This window comes from Tetrao urogallus (assembly GCF_951394365.1).
Source record: "Tetrao urogallus genome assembly, chromosome: 8".
Taxonomy (NCBI): domain Eukaryota; kingdom Metazoa; phylum Chordata; class Aves; order Galliformes; family Phasianidae; genus Tetrao; species Tetrao urogallus.
The window spans coordinates 16,974,607-16,994,892 of NC_136821.1; the positions used below are offsets into that span (position 1 = coordinate 16,974,607).

Here is a 20,286-nt window from a genome sequence, read left to right on the forward strand (position 1 = left end):
AACAAGAGTGATGTGTATGTTTCCACCTTTATTACTCATTTTTCCCCTCTTTCAGAAGTAAGATGATGATCCCTGATATGGTCATTCTGTGAAATTATTCCCACTGTAAATTAAAATCTTGTGTCCACTTAAAAGATGACTAACACTGAGTGACCTACCATTTTTTTTTGTAAGGTTACAGTAGCCTTCAAGCTAACAAATCATACTAGTCAGTCTAAATTTTCTACTCATTAAGTTCAACCATTTAACTCTTTTTTTGTATCCATTTGTGTCACACTGCCAATTCCTCAGTATTCTAGTGTTGTGCTGCTGTACATGATAATTATTTCAGCACTATAATCTTTCAAGAAAACTGTTTTACCTGAAAAACTCAACACAGGTACTAACCATTTTTCTTTAACGCATTTTAGCCATTTTTGTGCTATCTGGTTCTGAAAGAAGGTGCCAATTCTCAAGTATAGTCATATAATAACTGTCTGGAACATATACTACATATTTCATAAGGAAAATAAGTCATTAACTATGTTTTGAGTTACACAAAAGCTACCAACAGATCTTACAGTGACAAAGAGATATGCTCACCCAATATAGACAACTGTGAATTCCAAAATATAATTGTTCATCTCCTGTAAAGGTTACATACCTGTAATATCCCAGAGTGTTTTACAGCTGCATTGGTCTCACTTGAAAAAGATATCATATGATCAGGAAAAAAGCTCTGCAATGACAATAATTTGTATCAAAGTTTTGTAAAAATAAATCAGTATTAAACTTTGTTTCTCTTATGGATGTTAAAAAAAAAAAAAAAAAGCTTACTTTAGTATCCTTCCTAAATTTGTGACAGCCTATGTATTATTTGCTGAGTAACTTAGAAATATGAGAAAAAGCAAGAGGGTTTCACACAGCAGTACAAGTCATATTGCAGTACCTAGCCTTCAGTGTTCTTCTAGTAGTAACTTCTACTGCTGTTGAAAAGTAAGACTCACCAGGGGCTTTAATATGCTACAAAGTAGTGATACACACACCAACATACTAGAAAACACTGTTTTCTATTACTTTTATTATACTAGAATCTTAGTAAAATATGTTATAACTCCTGAGAACAAGTCCTTTCATGTTTTTTGGGTTTTGTTTTGAATTATCTATTTGGAATTATATGAATAAGAATCAATACTGAAATGTGACTACACTAATATGGAAAGGTTAGAAATTCCACATTTAAGGAAGTGCCAATTTCATTATCAATGGAAGCACCAGTGGCAATTTATGGCACAGACCTACAGGTGCTGAGGTTCAATATAACCATGTAGGTACGAACCTGAAGAGACTGACCATTACTAGTAGAGTTTTCTTGGACGGTTTTGAAGCTAACACTCCCTTGACCTCCCAACGTGCATTGATTTTCACTTTTAATAAAGCTGAACAACTGCTAGGGTTAACTCACATTAACTCACTTCTAATAAATGCTACACTAGGTACCACAGCACTCAGAACAACTCAACAAGAATAATAAAGGCTTCCATTAGGCACAGCTGCTGGACGTATTCACAGCTGCATGCTTGCCATGCTTCACAGCAGGTTCTGTTCACTGGTACACACATATTTACTCTTTGAAAGCTTCTCTAACTGTACACTAACTCAAGCTTAGAATTTTTCACTAGTACAGTGGTATCTGTTTGACATGGAAATACATGATTTGTCCAGAGAAACACCCATGGAACAAGAAAATACCCTCAAATCTCTTCTACATTTTGCCACATCAACATTTATCTTTTCAGTTACATAATTTAGCTTCCCTTCAACTTTTCACCTTTTAGCTCCTCATTCTTGTTCGCTATTTCTCCCTTTGATATCTGAAACAAGCTGGTTGTGCAAGAGGTAGCATTAGGAGTGATACAAATATACTGTGCATATGAGTAACCAGATGGCGAGTTTCTCCTTCTATGCCAGAACTGCTTCCACGGCCTTTGCCATCAAGCAAGGAATGAATCAACAGTATTAACCTTTGCCACATCTTTGAGTTACAAGTTGTCTCTGCTCCTTTTCCATTCCTAACAAACGCTAACTTTCACTTCACTTTCACTTACTCCTAATAGGTTATGGCTGCTCGTGGCCTTTTGTGTCAGCTGCCATTTAGCAGCAGTTCAGAAAAGCTGCCATTGGGCGGTGCTGGGCCATAATGTTCAATTTTCGCTTTAAAAATAAAATAATCTTTTCAACAGATGCCCCTCCTTGTTTTGCTTCATTTTATACTTTATATTTTGTTGCCACATGATGGAAACTTCAAAAAATTCTCACTTTGTCATAGGTCTGTCTGCAAATCTCAAGCAAGTCCATGTCTCTGCTTCGCACCTCCCTCAAAAAAATAAATCATATTTTACAATTGCAATAATGTTATTGGCCAACAGCTACATACACCGCAATATATTCTTATGCTTTTTATACATCTTCCATATCACTCCTTTAGATTCACATTACACTAACAGCTTTACAGTCTACCTGAGCATAACAGAAACTGCGATTTTGCAGCAACATCAAGTAATCACTTCACATACAAGATGTTATGGCTTACCACGGGATTTTTAAAAAATTCATATTTGACATAATTTTTTCTAAAATAAAATTTGCTTTCCTCTTCCATCCCCCAGCTTGACTGGACTTCCATCACTAATTCATGGTCTTCTATAGCTCTTTCTATTTAAAAAAAAAAAAAAAAAAAAAAAAAGATATTAATCCAACACATAATCTGCACCTAAGAGCACAACAGCACAACATGAAAACATAGAGGTCAGATAATTAAAATAATGTATGTTACAAAACATTAAACAAGTAATCTGAACACAGTCCATTAATTAGGTCCGTATTACACCAAGTTATTGTTCCACTCCCACTGAATTGGGCCCAGCTTCAATGTTTGAGGTAGTTCACGTTGGGGTTGTTTTTCTTGTTTGTTTGTGTTGGTTTGTTGCTCTTTTACATGGGGTCAGTACAATTATGCTAACCAATCCACGTGTTCCATGCAACAGAACCCAAGCAGCTCCTGCCACATGCTGTCCAGGGCAGCAGGAAGTGGATCATCTCAACAACTCATCTCTGTCCACCCTGCCTGGGGCATCAAGAATGTCTTTCTGACACCTTCCTCTAACGCAGCATTCATAAGTTGAAAACTGTGCATAACATGGAAAAGATCCCTTCTTCCTTGGACCATGCAATGTTTTGAAGCATTTCTAAAATTGCACATGCACACAGGGCATTTCAACATTTTAATGCTTTTGCACAAAACAAGGATACTTTAAGAACTTCAGCAGGTGTAGCACTAGCATTCAAGAAGCAAAGGGTAAAAGCCATGAAAAACTAAAAGGAAAACAAAACAGACATCTAAAGTTTACAAAGTGAGTCCTAAAATGTGCAGTTTGGTTTAGCAGAAGATAAAAGGGAATGGAAGAAAAGACAATTCAGTTATTTGTACTTTATGAGCATATTGGAGAAGCATAGGAGGTCAGAATCAGTATTCTCACTATTTTAGACTGCTCCTGCAGCACATATTCTTGATGGAATTTTTCAATTGTAAAGCAGTATCATATGCATTTAAGGGAAGACACAGCCTAAGAACTTTCCTGTAGATGTGCTGTGCAAGTTTAAGGGCTGCATACTCTGAGTAATGCAATGAGACTGCTCATAGTGTAGATCTAGGAACAAAACGTAGTCCTTCCTGCCAATTATGGAGTTTTGACAACCAATTCTGATCACACATTCAAAGGGAAAAGGCAATTAAAATATATTATAAAAATCATGCAACTCACGCAGTTTTCTGATCACATTTCCCAGACTTCATTTCATTATCATAAGAGATTTATGATACACTTTAAGTGAATTCTGATCTCTGTTGCTCCAAACTTTCTAAAAATTGTGAAAGAAAACTTAGGGTAGGAGGCAAACTAGTGCTGTTGGTTGTTTGTTTGTTTTTAAGCATAATTAGGCATAACATGAAATTAACATAATAATAAAGGCTAAACAAAAAAGTCAAAATGAGTTTGACTTTCATTAAATGCAGCATGCGCAACCTTAAAAAAAAAAAAAGAATCAAACCTCAAATTTGAAATATCAAAAATTAATTAAAAAAAATACAGCAAAACAAAACACAACGAAGTCTCTTTGAATTACAGCATCCTTTTACTATCTTCTCTTGCCTTCTCCTTCATCAGTCACTGCTTCATGCTTCCACACTGAGGAGCCTGGTAAGTAGCAGCCTGCTGTAGCCTGCAAATCTGTAAGTTTCTTCAGGAGGTTTAGAGACAATATGCTCATAAAGGTAAATTTTACCTCAATACGAAAGTATGAAGCTCACTACTAGCAGAAGACAAAGTACACATTTGATTTACATAGCAAACAGAAAAGTTAAACTTCCACTGAATTTAACTCATTCTTTAAGCCCATAAAGATGGAGTTTAAAAATCCTATACGAAACTTACATTTTGTAAAAAGATCAAACGAAGCAAATAAATCATGCAGCAATTCAGAAAACACAAAAATCCCCCCCCCCCCCCCCCCCAAATACCGAAATTAAGCAGAGTATTTTAAAAGTTTGGACAGGCTGTTCTATTCCAAAACACATTCTTCAATTGCAAGGGGGAAGAGACGCTAAAGAATTGAAGACCTTACATAAAAAGCACATTTTTTTCTTTTCAGAGAAAGCTCTCATCTAGGATGACATTTAAAACTCTTGAATGCTTGGCACTGTGACATTTAAGAAAATACCATTTCCTCAAGAGTTACTTCTTGGTACAAAAATAAGACATTCTGCATCACCTCAATGGATGGGTAAAGATGCTGTTGGTTTTTTTTTTTATTTTTAAGGTATAACATTACAGAATATTTTACAATTTATTGAACTCATTTTGATAAAAGCAGCAAAACACTAAGCTAGTACACCCCAAAACACAGTCCCACAATCAAATTACTAAACATTGCCATGAGGAAGCTGCACTTTGGCTCAGTTAGATCATTTTTTTCTCTTCCAGCTGACACAAGGGATGTTCTCCTTTCTCTCTGCTATCTCTTCATTATCACTATCTGTAATACAACAACCACCTGCTACAAAGATCCTTCTTAACTGTGTTAAGTAAATAAAGCAAGGAACGAAGATTTGATACTGAGGTGCACAACATAACAAATTTCAAGCAGTCCCCTCTCTAGCTACCCAGCTGAAGGGAGAAGGTGGTGAGAGAAGCAAAATAAAGCAGGAAATGCATTTGCTCCACACTACTGCATAGGTAACGCTTTGTGTGATTTCCCATCTGGGGAAACCAAAAGCCTTCCCACAAGCTGCCTACATGAATGCAGACAGTGAACACAAACGAGAGAGCAGAAGTGAAAGGCAGTTAGGTGCCCAGCCAAGGGACTCTGGTCTACCCAGGGGAACCTCAGAAGACGTCTGTTGAAAAAGCAGCAAGAAAATTGCTCACTTTCACAACATTCTCACTGGAAAAAGAAAAAAATATATCAGGGTAAAGAGGATTCTCTTTACAGAAAGAAACAGCTATGGAAACAGAGCTTTCTTTTTTCACAGCCTGCCCTGTGGCAATGGAGGCGGGATTCGGAGTTTCTAGCTACGACACGGCTCATCTAAGGCTCGCCCCAGCTGCTTCCAGCAGTCCCAGGTGAGGTGGAGACAGCACCTTTGAATTCCATCGCCTGGACTACCAGGCCACCTCCCCGAGCGCCGCGCCCGAATCACGCGATGTACAGCGCTACAGCAACGGCCGCTCCCCGGGCACCGAACCCCCAGCCCGGCTGCCGCCCACCCTGGAGCGGCGGTGCGCGGAGCGCGGGCGCCACCCGGCGGCCAGAAGAGGCGCGGCAGCGGAGGGCGGCACCGCAACGCCCCGGGGCTGCGGAGGCCCCGGCTCCACGAGAGCGGCGGGGCGGTGGTCCCTGCTGCGAGTAACTTTCTTCCTTCTAACCTTCACACGCAGATATCTCTGCGCACAGATGAGGACGGGCTGCAGTAATGTAATTAATGCTTGTCTTGATTAAAAGCAGAACGCTGTGCTGAGCTCGCAATCCTATCTAATTCAACAGCATTCAGACAGACGTTATACGTTAAAGAAAATGTTTGCTAATTGATGAATTAATTATTAATCTCTTCATACTGGAATTTACACTGACACACTTGCTCACGGTATTTCTCTTTTCCAAACCCAAACACATACATTTAACTTGGGAGCAGAAAAGGTCTGTCCACATTTCCACAGATCAAACTTACCATAGAACAATAAATAGCAGACAGTTCAAAACTAAACCACCATTTGATAAATATTTGTTCACACTATTCATCCAGTACTTAAGGATATGCTTAATGGAAATCAAGATCAACACAAAAAACCCTTCAAACAAAAATCAGTGTCATTAATATAATTCCATTATTATTCAGTATTATAAAAAGCAGCAAAGGTATCTCAGGTTTTCCTCTCCTTGGCCAATAGTGTTAAATTCCCATTCTCACCATCTAGGAAAAAAAATTTCTTCAGAAATGAGCACTTCACTTCTTTGTAAACCTACGCCCAAAGCAGCTGGACTGCCCGGTGAATGCAGGTCTGCACACCTGCTTGCCAGCTATCACAAGAGCTCCACAAATAACAATTTGATACTGAAAGCTCCCAGCAAATAATTCAGATTGAACAAATCATGCTATCTGATGGAAAGCGTACTCTGCAATTAAACAAACCTCAAGAAACAATGCCACTATTACTCTGGCATACTTTGCCAAAAACAAATTCTTCAATAGTTCTACACACTACTTAGACAGCAGTCACACTATAAATTACAAAAAACACTTCTAGTATTTATATAGCAGTGCTGTCTAAAGCCATTTTTATACTCCCTCTTCTGTACCAGTCAGTCATTTGCAGTCTCGATTCAGATTTAACTCTGACCCTACTGTGAGCTGGAAGCATCTCACAACTGATGCATTCCGTGCAAAAGGTTATAAATATCTTTGAAATGTTACAAAGCACGAAAAAAAAAAAGAAAAAGGAAAGCGTTTGTGCCTGTCTTGATAGGATAAAGGAGCAGAAAAGGGCAAAAAACACTTTCAGCTTTTATGGTTCATCTTTAAAATATGACTGTTAAACATAATACAGTTTGAGATTCACAGCCAAGTTTATTTTACACAAATGCATGAGTGCAGACTCATGCAGATTCCGTTAGATACATACACAGTGAGAGAGTTTAATAATATGTTTAAAACTTATCTTTAATGTTTATTTATTTGTTTTTATTTTGAATTGACAGTACTGTGGTTACCAGGTATCAGTGCTCTCTTCAGAGAATTAAAACATCCAAGGAGTTTCTCTACATATTTTAAAATGCAGAAAGTCCCCATAGACTTGTTTCTCAAACCTCTCTTTGCTCTAGTATTTGCTGAGTCTGCCTATGAGGTTGCAGAAAAAGCTTTGGTAACTCTGGCACAGTGGTAGAGCTTCAAACTAGTATGAAAATGTTGACTGATAGGAAATTCAAAATATGCGTTTTTATGGCATGAATCTTGCTAGATTTTTCTGATGTAATTTCCAATCAAAAACCAAACACAACAGAATCCCAAACAGTAGGACTGTGAAAGGAAGTACAACCATCTGATTAGAGTATCAATTTAATAATACATTTTTTAGCAGGCTTTTTAATTCATCTTTTGCTGAGCACAGGCTTTCCTGTGTCCTGTATTTTTCACATCTTTGCAATCATTCTTATTCTCTCTGTATTTAACTTGACTTAACGTGCTTTATACTGCAAAATTATTCCATATATATTCTATATGAGAAGGAACAGAAACCAGAAGTTAAAATTATAGTCATAAACTGAAACCACGTATTAAATCTTTAAATTGTATGTCTGCACAATACACATAGAGGTTGGTTGTTTTTTTATTTTCCTCTCTAGGAAAGCACTGGTGATGTGGAAGGAATTTAAGGAGTTTCTTTTCTAGCAATTTAGAATATTAAGCATAAAAGCACTTCAGCACAGTTCTCTGGTCTGCAACTGTAAATTAAGAAGAGTGGTTTTGTTTTGCTTTTTCCCTGGACCCTCTCAAAGTCAGAATAAACCTAGCAAAACTGGTTACACTGAAAAATAGATAGCCTTCTCTGATGTTGTTTGTGAAGACTTGAGTTCAGCTGTCCAAAAGGGATAGCACAGAGTGACCACTTTCTGTCCTTGATGTCAGAGATTTCACTCAGACATGCTGGGAATAACAAATATTTTATTTGCAATAAAAATATCCCAACTCCTGCTAGAGATAAGCAGTAAATACCAGTGAAAGGGGAAGAACTGCCAAAGAAAAGCAAGGAAGAACAAGGAAGAATTTCCAAAGAGAATCTTAATGGCCACTGTCTTCCAAATCTCTCTTACCGATGCAGATGAAGCAGTGTGAGACAAGATTACTGTCACAAAACTCACTTTAAACTCACTGAAATGCTATCAAAAATAAGGGAAACAGAAACAACATCCCCTCCTCAAGAACAAATTCACACATGCTCTTTCATCTCTTTTTCTAACCAAGCTTATTACAATTACAACTCTATGTGACAAAAAAAACCCAAAAAACAACAAAACAACAAAACAACTTTATTTACTGTCATACTGTTGTACAGATGTCTTACCTAAGCCTGTATGAGTAAGTTCTTCAAACAGTGTCCAGTTGTGGTCATCAATATAGTGGTTCTTCAATATCAACAGCTGACATACATCCCTGGCTGTTATATCACTCGGGATTTCCAGAGTTTTGCTACTGTCATCTTCGCTGTACACTTTAATTACCTGCAATAAATAAAAAAAGCTGAAATATCCATAAATTTAATCTTCAGTTTAGAATCTACAGAATAGATCGGTCCATCCATTTTAAACGAGTTGTAATGGACTGATAAATAATCATTTATCAATGACACAGATGATGGCATTGAGTGAACCCTCGGCATGTTTGCAGGCGACACCGAGCTGAGCGGTGCAGTCAATACACTGGAGGGAAGAGAAGCCATCCAGAGGGACTTGGACAGGCTGGAGAGGTGGGCACATGAGAACCTAATGAGGCTCAATAAGGCCAAGTGCAAGGTATTGCTCTTGGGCTAGTCAATCCCAGGTGTTTATACAGACTGGGCAAAGAACCCCTTGAGAGCAGCCCTGAGGAGAAGGACTTGGGGGTCTTGGTGGACGAGAAGCTGGACATGAGCCAGCAGTGTCCGCCTGCAGCCCAGAAAGCCAACTGTGCTCTGGGCTGCATTAAAAAAGGGGTGGCCAGCAGGGAGAGGGAGGTGATTGTCCTCCTCTACTTGGCTCTTGTAAGGCTCCATCTGCAGTACTGCATCCAGGTCTGGGGCCCCCAGTACATGAAGAATGTGGAGCTCTTGGAGCAGGTGCAGAGGAGGGCGACTAAGATGATCAGAGGGCTAGAGAACCTCTCCTGTGAGGAAAGGTTGATGGAACTGAGCTTGTTTAGCTTGGAGAAGAGAAGGCTCTGCATGACCTCATTGTGGCCTTCCAGTACTTGAAGGGAGCATATAAGCAAGAAGGGGAACAGCTGTTTACGAGAGTGGACAGTGATAGGACAAGGGGGAACGGTCTTAAACTGAGACAGAGGAGGTTTAGGTTAGATATTAAGAGGAAGTTTTCCACACAGAGGGTGGTGACACACTGGATCAGGTTGCCCAAGGAGGCTTTGGATGCCCCATCCCTGGAGGCATTCAAGGCCAGGCTGGATGTGGCTCTGGGCAGCCTGGTCTGGTGGTTGGTGACCCTGCACATAGCAGGGAGGTTGAAACTAGGTGATCACTGTGGTCCTTTTCAACCCAGGCAATTCCATGATTCTGTGATAAACAGCATACTCTTACAAAAACTAAAGAAGAAACCACAGAGGACAAGCAATGAAACTGAAGGACTCTACAAATGCAGAACTATGGAAGTTCAGAGCTAGTTAAGAGAATAGCAATTCGATTCAAGATACTCACAGCTCTGTAGACAACAGAAATAGGAGATGCTACAGAATTTCAAGTTGTCACTACAAGAACTGGAGCTATGAAGTTGGGTTTGTTTTTTTTTTTTTAAATTGCACATATGCACAGGTATAGAACCAAAAACATCGACATGGGGAACAACCACCACATGGAAACCAGGAAAACAAAATGTTCTGTAAGATGTACATGCAAAAAACATAGTACAAGGTAGACAAAGTTATTGTTGTTTTTTTTTTTTTTAATCTCAGTAAGATTAGCAGTTTCTTTATTCTATTATGAATGTTTGATGGGAGAGGAGGGAAGGAGACAATACAAATTTTCATGACATATCTTTGTCATTCTGACTACTAAATTTCAGTAAGAATTCAACATATGTTACTGTTTCATAGTCCTGAAGAGTTGGGTATCCACTAAGTTCCTGAAAAGGTGAATCTTGAGCTGAACCTGCTTATGCCTAGTTTCAAACCAAAAGGATGAGGAAATCTTACTGCATACTGACTGCTGGAAAGAAGGCATGTCAATTTAGATGTTGTTTTGTTTTGTTTCTCTGAAGGAAACTGAATCAGTCAATCAGATTAAGCACTTTATTCACTTTATCATGGAATGCATATCTACTGAAATATGCTACATGTCCTACCTGTCTCCACTCAAAAAAATTAAGAACATTTGAAAACCTCTCATTAAGTCATAAATTCATTTTTTAAAGAAAAATGTTGCAGGTCAGGATTGAATTCGTTTCTTACTAAACTAATGCTTACTTCAAGTATCGAAGGAACACTGAGCCACAAAATGTTGTCCTAACTTGCTACTGTAACTCCTTATTTGTTTTATGCCAAAGTTGGTAGAAAAATCAGCTGGGAGTTGTAATAGTACTTCCTGCCACTTGATTTCCTCCAACTAGTGACAAAAATACCCCCACCAAAAATTAATTCTAAAAAATCAAATATCAAAAAAACAGACCTGTTCACATATGCTGTCCTAACATCTGAACAAGAAAAGTGGACTCCATTTGAAAATCACTTACACATCAAAGCATGTTTACTAACTCTCTTCATTTTACTGTTCTCCAAAAAATGGCTTTTCTTTATGTAATTATATATACAACAGTTCTGTTCAAACTTTGGCCCAGCACAGCAAATCAGCATGAAGTCCACGATGTTTTTCTTTAATACTTCAGCTAACAAATAGCTAACAGCTTAGGATTTCCACATGGAATTCAGCCATCCATGTTATGACACTACGAAGTGGTGAAAATCTCTCTGATTGTGAATTGACATCCTCAAAGCAGAGTCCTCTACAGAAAAGTCAGGCTTCAGAGAAAGTCAATCCAAAGTCATCACCAGCCTAAGCTACAGCCAAGTACTTACATTTAATAGAAAAGGCAAAAAGACCACATCAATATTAAATTAAGCATTAATACTGGCAAAACTACTGTGGCTGATGGCTATGATTGGTTTTATTCGTTTATTCATTTTTATTCGTTTGTAGGCTTTGGCAGCATTCCTTCCACTAAACAAGTTGGACTGGTAACAACGCAGCGTGCTGGCAGCATGGTCTTAACCCATACACAACAACTTAAACCTCTATGCCAGATAAACAAAAATTGTGGTCTGCTGATAAGGATAAATCGGCACGAAGTACATAAATTCCTGCAGTATTTACAAGAATTCAGAAGTGTGGCTGACTACACTGTGAATGGGGTGGTGGGCTGTACAGTTGAGTAGACAGAACAGCCTCCCAGACTAAAGCATGTCCTACTCTGGAGAATACGAATGGGCAGGGACAGCTTCATCAGTCTCTCTAATAAATGTGGGTCAGGATGAATCTAAAGAAATTTATAGTCTAAAGCACCAGAAAGGAATGACACTATGGAAGAGGAAAATAAGACCAAAGTGACTTTCTGTATATTTCTCCACATGCTTTCATTTATGCCAGGATGAGAAACCATGCTGGTACACTGGTTAAGGAAACTGCCAGTACACACCAGCAACTACAGTTTTCTCCAAGTACTCATCAAGTTAGGTGTTGGGCATGTTTTACAGCAAGAGCACGTACAGCCCATGCTGAGGCCCTTGATGGATGAGTTTTAGAGAAACTCTTTCTAAGAGGGTTAAGAGCAGCAGTGCAGACGACTAGATTCTTACTGCTGGAGAAATAGAAAAAGACTTTTTAAAATGCTGAAGACAGCAACACAAGTCATGATAATGAGGTGCCTGCAGCCATTCAGCTTGGGGAAAGGAAAGCCTTGGAGGTGGCCTTGGACTACAGCAGCACAGCTAAAACAAAACAAAATAACAAAATAGAAGAGTTTGTATTCTCTGACAGTTTTCTCACTTAAGTTTCTCAGTATAGGGATATAAATCCTGTGCACATCTTGGACAACTGATCATCTCAGCTCATAGCTATGACACGTGCTACACTGTAAAATACATGCTTTGCAATTTTTCCTTTCCTTGCAAAGGATTCGAATGCAGCAGGAGACAACAGACAGGCAGTTACCTAAAAGACCCATTTGAACATTTTTTACATTTTTAGTTTAATGAATTGAATGTGATGTGTCAATCTCATTATTTAGAGAAACCTTCGAGGGATTTTAACTAGAAAAAGTAGCTCAGTCCACATTTTCTGCTGTGTCAAGTGTAAGATTTGCTGGGAATATACTTGTTCCAAAGGGAGTGAAACACATGAAAAAGGACCAAATCAACTTCCCATTTTTCCTTGCAAATGTGTTGCAATAAATACTTCTCTTCCTAAAAGTAGATGATTCAAGTCTTAAAAGACTATGCTAGAGATGCAATTATGTTAACATCCTATAAAAATTAGAATGCTTGAATGGGTACTTCTTCATTTTTATTAGCAGTTATCATTATACATTAGGTTAGCCAGTCATCCTCTTTTTTTTCCGTAAATTTTTTCTCAGAAAGTAGCACACAGGAAAAGAGCTGCTATTTGAGAGCAAGCTAATATTACCATTGTCATTACCATGCACTCTAAAGCTTACTCCTAATACCAGCTATCTAATTTGCTTTGACTACAACTATTAGTAGACTGCAAGAAAAAAATAGGCTGCCTCAGTCATGCTCAAATTGCCTTTCCTGTCTGATTTATAAACACAGGGATTTTAGTTCTTCCCAGAGGCCAGAAAAAAAAAAAAAGAAAAAAAAAAACCCTAACCTGAATACTTTCCATTTAAGCCACTAACAGTAAGAAACTAGCAGCCCCAAGATCTTAAAAAAAGCAAAAATCTGGGCAGGACAAGCATCAATAATTTTCACTGCCTGCAGAACTAGACAAGGGGGTACAACTTTCCTATGCATCTTCTTTCCATTTTTCAGTATTTTAAAAGTCAGTCAAATTCCCAGAAGTATGTGCAATTCATATTTCATTTCTCCAAATATTCTATTGCTAAGAAATCTTGCTTCAAAATAAAATATATTATTCTATTTTACTCATCATCTTAACTCAGAATGTAGAATAAATGTTTCAAAATTGAACTTACGATTTAACAAAGAAGAGGGAAAGAAACACTGTTGTAGAAGAAAATCAGAAGAAAAAAAAAATCAGAAATTGCTTAAAAGAAAGAGGTGTAATTGAAAAGGCATATAGAGCAATACGTGTAGAATAACCAAAAAAAGGCTGGACTTTAATCTCTCAAGTTTTCTTGCACACTGAACCAACTTTCTCACTACAATAATTAAATAATGCATTTCATAGACTTTTAAGACAGAGTGTCCAAGTCTGATTCTTCAAAATTTTCAAGCCATCTGTTCTGGAAGTTCCAATCTGCAGAAATGACATAAACATATGGAAAGACCATACCCTACACTGAGCAGTTTCAAATTTCAAACTCTGTGTCCTGACGTGTGAAAAAGGCCAGGTAGATCCAACAGAAAAAGAAATGTAGAACACATGGAGTCTGCATTGGGGTGCCTTCATCAAATGACCTGACAGTTACAGGACTCGGACTACTCCTCGATAGCCATTAAGACAATGGATGGTCAAATATTGAGCCACTTTTATAAATAAAGACACAAGTATCTAATTTGAGCTTGTAATTTTTACATTTTTCCCCCATAAATAAGTAATTGCATATTTTATACTTACATAAAAAATTTCACTCAAATTTATATCAAATATTGTATGCAAAATCAGGGATTTTATCATCCAGAGTGCTGGACTTCCCCAGTGTTCCTACTACCTTCTGTCAGGCTATTTGCCTGAAACATTTGTTTTCCATCCGCTAACCTTGCCCCCTGCTAGATAATATTTTTGTTTGGTTTGGTTTGTTTGTTTCTCTCACTTATTTATCTTGGCAGAGGGCAGGGGAATTTGAAGTTCATCTAAACAACAAAGGAAGCACAGGAAATTTCTAACATCTTAAACTGTTTGATGACTTCTAGCAGCAGGTTTTTAGAGACCCTCCTTTTAAGACAACCAAGAAATTTTGAATTCATTAAAGTACTTAAGGACAGATTAACTCATAACTAGCTAGAAAAAAAGAGAAAAAAAGTTTGTGGAAAAGTTAACTACATGAAAGCAAGGCTTTCCTCTCAAAATATCCCAGCATGCAGTCAAAAAGCCAGTGTCCAGCATTCATCCAAAAGGAGAATTTCTAGGCTAAAAGGATTCGTACAGTTTGCAGAAATCTACATCTGCCATTTAAAAAAAATTATGAAAAAATGCACAGCTATAAGATGTAGCTGCCTGCTGCAAAGCAACTATTTTCTCTCTTACTGCAAAAGCCTTCAAAAATTTGTCCTGTAAGTGTCCCTGTGAGAAAGAGACGCAGAGAAATGAAGCACAGACAAAACATACAGAGAATTCATTAGTATTTTAGGCATGCAAACCCAAAATTATGGTCTTCAAGCTTGTGATCTCTCTTCTGAAGGATGGTTCACAATGCATTGCGTGATTTCTGTGCAGACCAATAACTGTGTGGGAAGGCAGAAATTGTCACTCAGTGACTAGGCATAATTACGTGCAAGACTGTACGCAGGAGAAGACACATCTGAGTTCTAGTATATTACCCACAAATTCCTGTGAAACACTGGTCACATGGAATCCGGACTTCTTACTTGAAGCAGATTATAGCTTCAAAAGGCAGAAAAACATACAGACAGTAGCACAGATGATACAAACATAAGATTTATATCTCTATCATGCATAGACTCCCTATATTTCCACTGACTTTAAGGAGGAAAATTTTAAGATACTGCCAGCAACATTTCCTATTCTGTAGCTCTGAAGTTCTGAAATGCCTTGCTTTCTTCCTGAAATATATAACAGAAATAAGATAAAAAAACAGACAAGGCAGAAAGATTGGACGCTTTACAAGAAATATGAAATGAAAATGCCACCTTTTACAATACCACTATCAAAAGTTCTAAAGGGAAGTTGAGCACTTTGTACAACATAAGACATACAGTGTAGGCTTGGGAGTAGTGTAGATGTGTGGATGCGTAAATACGTTGTATTATTAAAAAAAAAAAAGGTTAAATTACGCAGATCTTCAAATTATAATAAGCTATGTACAGAAATATGCTAGCAAAGTTTTTTTGAACAAAGGTTATGACAACTACATTACGATGTTAGAAAAAATAGCGGAATGAGGACAATGCTGACTTGCAGTCATTTAAAGACAACGTCAGTAAAACTGAAGAGAAACAAGGTTTGAAAGGCAACAAGTGAGTCAAAATGATAATATAATTATTTAATCCTGAAGTTTATACATACACTTATTCAGAAGCAAAAACAGCTATAAATAGCAATAAAGCTACAAAATATTTGAGATTTCCATATAAAATTGATCAAAAGGGAAGATCTAGAGAAAGCAGCTTCCACACTTTGGACAATTAACTCATAGTACAACTATTTTTAGAGCAAACAAGGGATATTATTAAACTACGGTTGGATGGTGCTTCACTCAGTTGCTATAATTAGATCATTAAATACCAAAAATTACATTGCAAAGTTCATCATACTTTAAATAGGATCTACAGTAATAAATAACATACAGATTAAACATTGAAAGTGAAACCATAATCAGCTATCACCACAACAAATCAAGAGTAGCAAATGCCAATGAACCTACTAAAAAAAAATGCAATAAAGTCCTTAAAAATGCATAAATGTATATGGAAAGTGGGCAAGGCACATAGGAAGATTTATTTAAATAAGGAGTCTCAAATTATCAGGTTTTCACACTATGGATACCCCAAAGAAAAGCAGCTAAAAAAGCATTTCAAGTACAACTTGTAAAGTGCATATGAATAACTAGGAGTTGTGAGGGAATTTAAACAACATGGTCAAAAATAATAATAAGTAATAAAGTTCCATGGAATAGCATTACACTATTGAACAATGCTAAACGTGTATGTTAACATTTAACACGGAAGCATCTGAAAATACTCCTAGCCATGAGAAAGGCAAAAGTTTCCTTGCTCCTGTCCTCTATGTACCACTTATTTACAATCAGCTAATAAAACGTGTATCACTTTTCAACCTCAGTGAGTGGTACATACGGATCCCTGGCTATTTTAAACCTAGCACATAGATATGTAGATCCTGATTATGGAGTTTTACCTCTTATCCACTAAAAACACGAGGGCCACTCCAAAAGTAACATCTCCTGTTTCATTATGGTGGCCCACAATCCAAGAGGTAAATGTTGGTAGTATGGCAATAGAGGTTGAACTTTTCCACCAACATTCTGTTACACTTTGTTGCCATGTGACAGATGGCAGCGGAGACGTAGTTTGACAAAATGGTGTCTAACATGGAAGTGCCTATGAAACAAAGGTGTGTCACTGAATTGTTCCGTGTGGAATAAATGGCACCCACTAACATTCATTAACGCTTGCCAAATGTTTATGGAGACCAAACAGTGAATGTGAGTGTAGTGAACTGCTGAGTGGTACATTTCAGCAGTGGAAACTGATGGTCACCTCAACTGGTGCACATTTTTATGACTCTTGCACTCTTGCTCTTGATGAAAATACATATCTAATGGAGATGACTATGCTGAAAAAGAATGTTTTGTAGCTGAGAATTTGCTCTATTAAATGGTGTTATTGAGCACTTTCAATTTGTTTTAGTTTCCACAGAAATAAATAGGAGGCATTACTTTTGGATTGACCTACATAAGCAAATGATGAAGACAGTGAAGTGAAACTTGAGCAGAATTCTCTAACCAAGGTGAACTAATTTTAAAATTCAGTGGAGAACATGACATAATCTAGCCTTAGAACACGTACATTTGCAAGCAAGCTAAGGTCCCCTAAACTTATATGTCAAAATGTAATAAACTTATGTGTCAACTTCAGTGTCAAAATCCCCATGCTCCTTTATATGGTTGAGTTATGTCCAAACAACACAGTTCACAATACAAACGTTAAGTTCTGTAGGCCAAATGTACATGTTCCATGCCCTGTTATCCTCCTCGGGAGCTACCAACAGTTTTCACAAAACACATAGACAAGTGCTAAACTAACTGGCAAGGCACAAAACTCATCTTGGTAGTAGCTATGAGTTTCATATTTTTCCCTGGAAATCAAGTCCTTCATCACAAACGTTGAAAAGCTCTATGGGTCAATTTAAAGAGCAATATTCATACTGGGCTTGATTATTGCATAGAGGTTAATAAGAGTGTACTTTCAAGTGTATTTTTCTTCATTAAAACTTAACTTAGTGCTAATAAAATATGTCAGACAAGCGGAGATGAACAGCTTATGAGTCCTATTAGTAAACTTGTGCTATTCAACATCTTCAGTCCTTTCTTTCCACATTGACTCCTAAGATTTAACTTTATATATTATAGTAATTCACAGATTTATATTTTACTGTTACTTTACAATATCAAATCTTAGAATACAGTAATCATATGCTGATAGACAAATACCCAGTTATACAAACAGAAATACTAAAAGAGCAGTTAGATGAAGGGTGGACTATTTGATGGATAAACAATTGGTTCGACTGTCACAGCTAGGGCTGTGGCCAATGGCTCTGTATCTAGGTGAAGGTCAGTGATGAGATGCCACCAGGAGTCCATCTTCAGACAGGTGCTACTCAACATCTTTATATTTAGTAACATAAATCATGGGATCAAGTGCACTCTCAGTAAGAAGTGATGAAGTTAGTACCACAGAAGGAACGGGCATCATCCAAAGGGACCTGACAAGCTTGAGAAGTAGGCCCACACGAACTTAATGAGGTTCAACAAGGTTAAGTGCAAGGTGTTGCACTTGAGCTATGGCAAAACCAGATATATGTATGGACTGAGAGAAGAATTCATTAAGAGGAGCCCTCTGGAAAAGGGCCTCATGGATGAAAAGCACTACATTAGCAAGCAGTGTGCACTCACAGCTCAGAAGGCCAAATGCATTCTGGGTTGCATCAAAAGAGAGGTGGCCTGCAAGCTGAGGGAAGTGCTTGTCCCCATCTACTCTGTCCTTCTGAGGTCCTATTCGGAGTACTGCATCCAGTTTTGGGTTCTCCAAAACAAGAAAAATGTGGAACTGTTGGAGCAGGTCTAGAGAAGCGCCATTAAGATTATGAGAGGGTTGGAGCACTTGTCTTATGAAGAAAGGCTGATGGAGCTAGGCTTGTTCATCCTGGAGAAAAGAGTCCCTTTATGGAGCTTATAATCAGGAGCAAGATAGACTTTTTACATAGTCTAATAGTGAGAGGACAAAGAGAATGGTTAAAAACTAAAATAAGGGAGATTTAGATTAGATATAAGGAGGAAATTAGAGTGTGGTGAGGTGCTAAAACAGTTTGCCCAGAGAAGTTGTAGATGCCGCATTCCTGGAGGTGTTCAAGACCAAGCTGCATGAGACCCTGGGGAACCTGATCTAGCATCTGATTTAGAGGATGGCAAATCCGTCCATGATATGGGAGCTGGAACGAGATGATCTTTAAGGTCTCTTCCAGTGTAAGCCATTTTGTGATTCTATTACTTAGAAAAAGCGATGGAAAATCACACTACAGGATTCAAAGAATCTGACTTGAAGGAGGAACTTCAGTAATTCATTTTATTTTTTTTAAGTCTTAGAAATGGTGAATGAGCAGAAAATAAAAATGGTTCTCAGTACACCAGTGTGCATTATTCCCCAAATTAGAAACATGATGTAAGTTATCTACAAACTACTACATTTTCCAAAGAAGTCATGTATGAAGATTGAAGGAGAAAGGATTTTTAATGTACAGCCACTAAACTATACTCATGGATTTTGTTTTCTGTGCACTACGAAGTTAAGGGCAGAAATTTATCAGTCTTATGTTTGAATAGCTTGTCCCTTTTTGCGTCAAAGTGTTAACATTATTTAAAAGAGGCTTTCTGTATTTAATAGTGCAGTTTGTCTAACATATCCTTCACTTGTCAGAGATAAATAGAATGTTGTGTCCCAGCACAAGAGAAAGAAAATCTGTTACTGCCACGTTCTGGCTGCACTGTGTGTTTCTGAAGAGATACAAGCTATAAAAAGAAGTACCTATTGTTTCTAGCAGGATTTTCATCCTATGTTGCTGGTTTCTTAGCAGAACACTTCTCTTGACGAAGGAGAGAAAGACTAAGTCTCCAAATAACACCAAGTTTTACCAACTAACCCAAGTTACTACAGGAACACAGACAAGACAGGGAGCACCCTGGGCATGGAATTTAGGCTCTGTAGTTATAGGTAGCAAATTAATAGTAGTCTAGTGCAAAAGCAAGTCACTAAAATGAGTGGAACAGAAAGATTTTTTTAAGTGGATGATGTAGTAATAGAGACTAATCATTTCATAAATTCTGTGTATTTTGATAATATTTACCTCTAGCAACTTGTTCTGAAAGGAAAATGAGGTGTACAGATTGAACATTCTTCACTCACACAAGAAAACTGTGAATGCCCTATAAATTTCTCATCTCTTCATATGCTGTGATAATCTAGATCCAGAGGTTTTCTGGACTGTCTAGCTGTTTTTATTCTTCACTATTCATAAGCCACATTCCTATCATCATAAACGTATGTAGTTTATTTGTGTTACAACCTTTCCAAAAGTCTTATCAAATAGGATATTCAAAAGTTTGGTGTCAGACACCAACCCAACAAGAGTCAGAAATCAGTATGACCACAAGAAGAAAAACATCAAGAGTTTGTATATGCAGTTCGTGGATAATTTGAGATGTCGCTATGTCTGGCTGTTAAGCTGGTACAAGACAAGCAAAGGGCTCCAACTGATATTCAAGTCCAGTCACTGTTCAATTGCTAATCTCTTGGAGAAGGAAACTGTTCAAACAAAA

The 20,286-nt window shown here is 37.7% G+C and overlaps 1 protein-coding gene across 1 annotated transcript in view; it reads right to left on the bottom strand.

The window, feature by feature from the left end:
- The window catches only part of GRB14 (growth factor receptor bound protein 14), a gene marked incomplete at both ends in the record, with an annotated part of 62,431 nt that overhangs the window by 16,581 nt on the left and 25,564 nt on the right, over window positions 1-20,286 (bottom strand). The window contains 3 exons of the mRNA XM_079539177.1: window positions 644-718; window positions 2,573-2,694; window positions 8,658-8,814. Coding sequence (XP_079395303.1) covers window positions 644-718; window positions 2,573-2,694; window positions 8,658-8,814 — 354 coding nt within the window. The remainder of the gene's footprint in view (window positions 1-643; window positions 719-2,572; window positions 2,695-8,657; window positions 8,815-20,286) is intronic.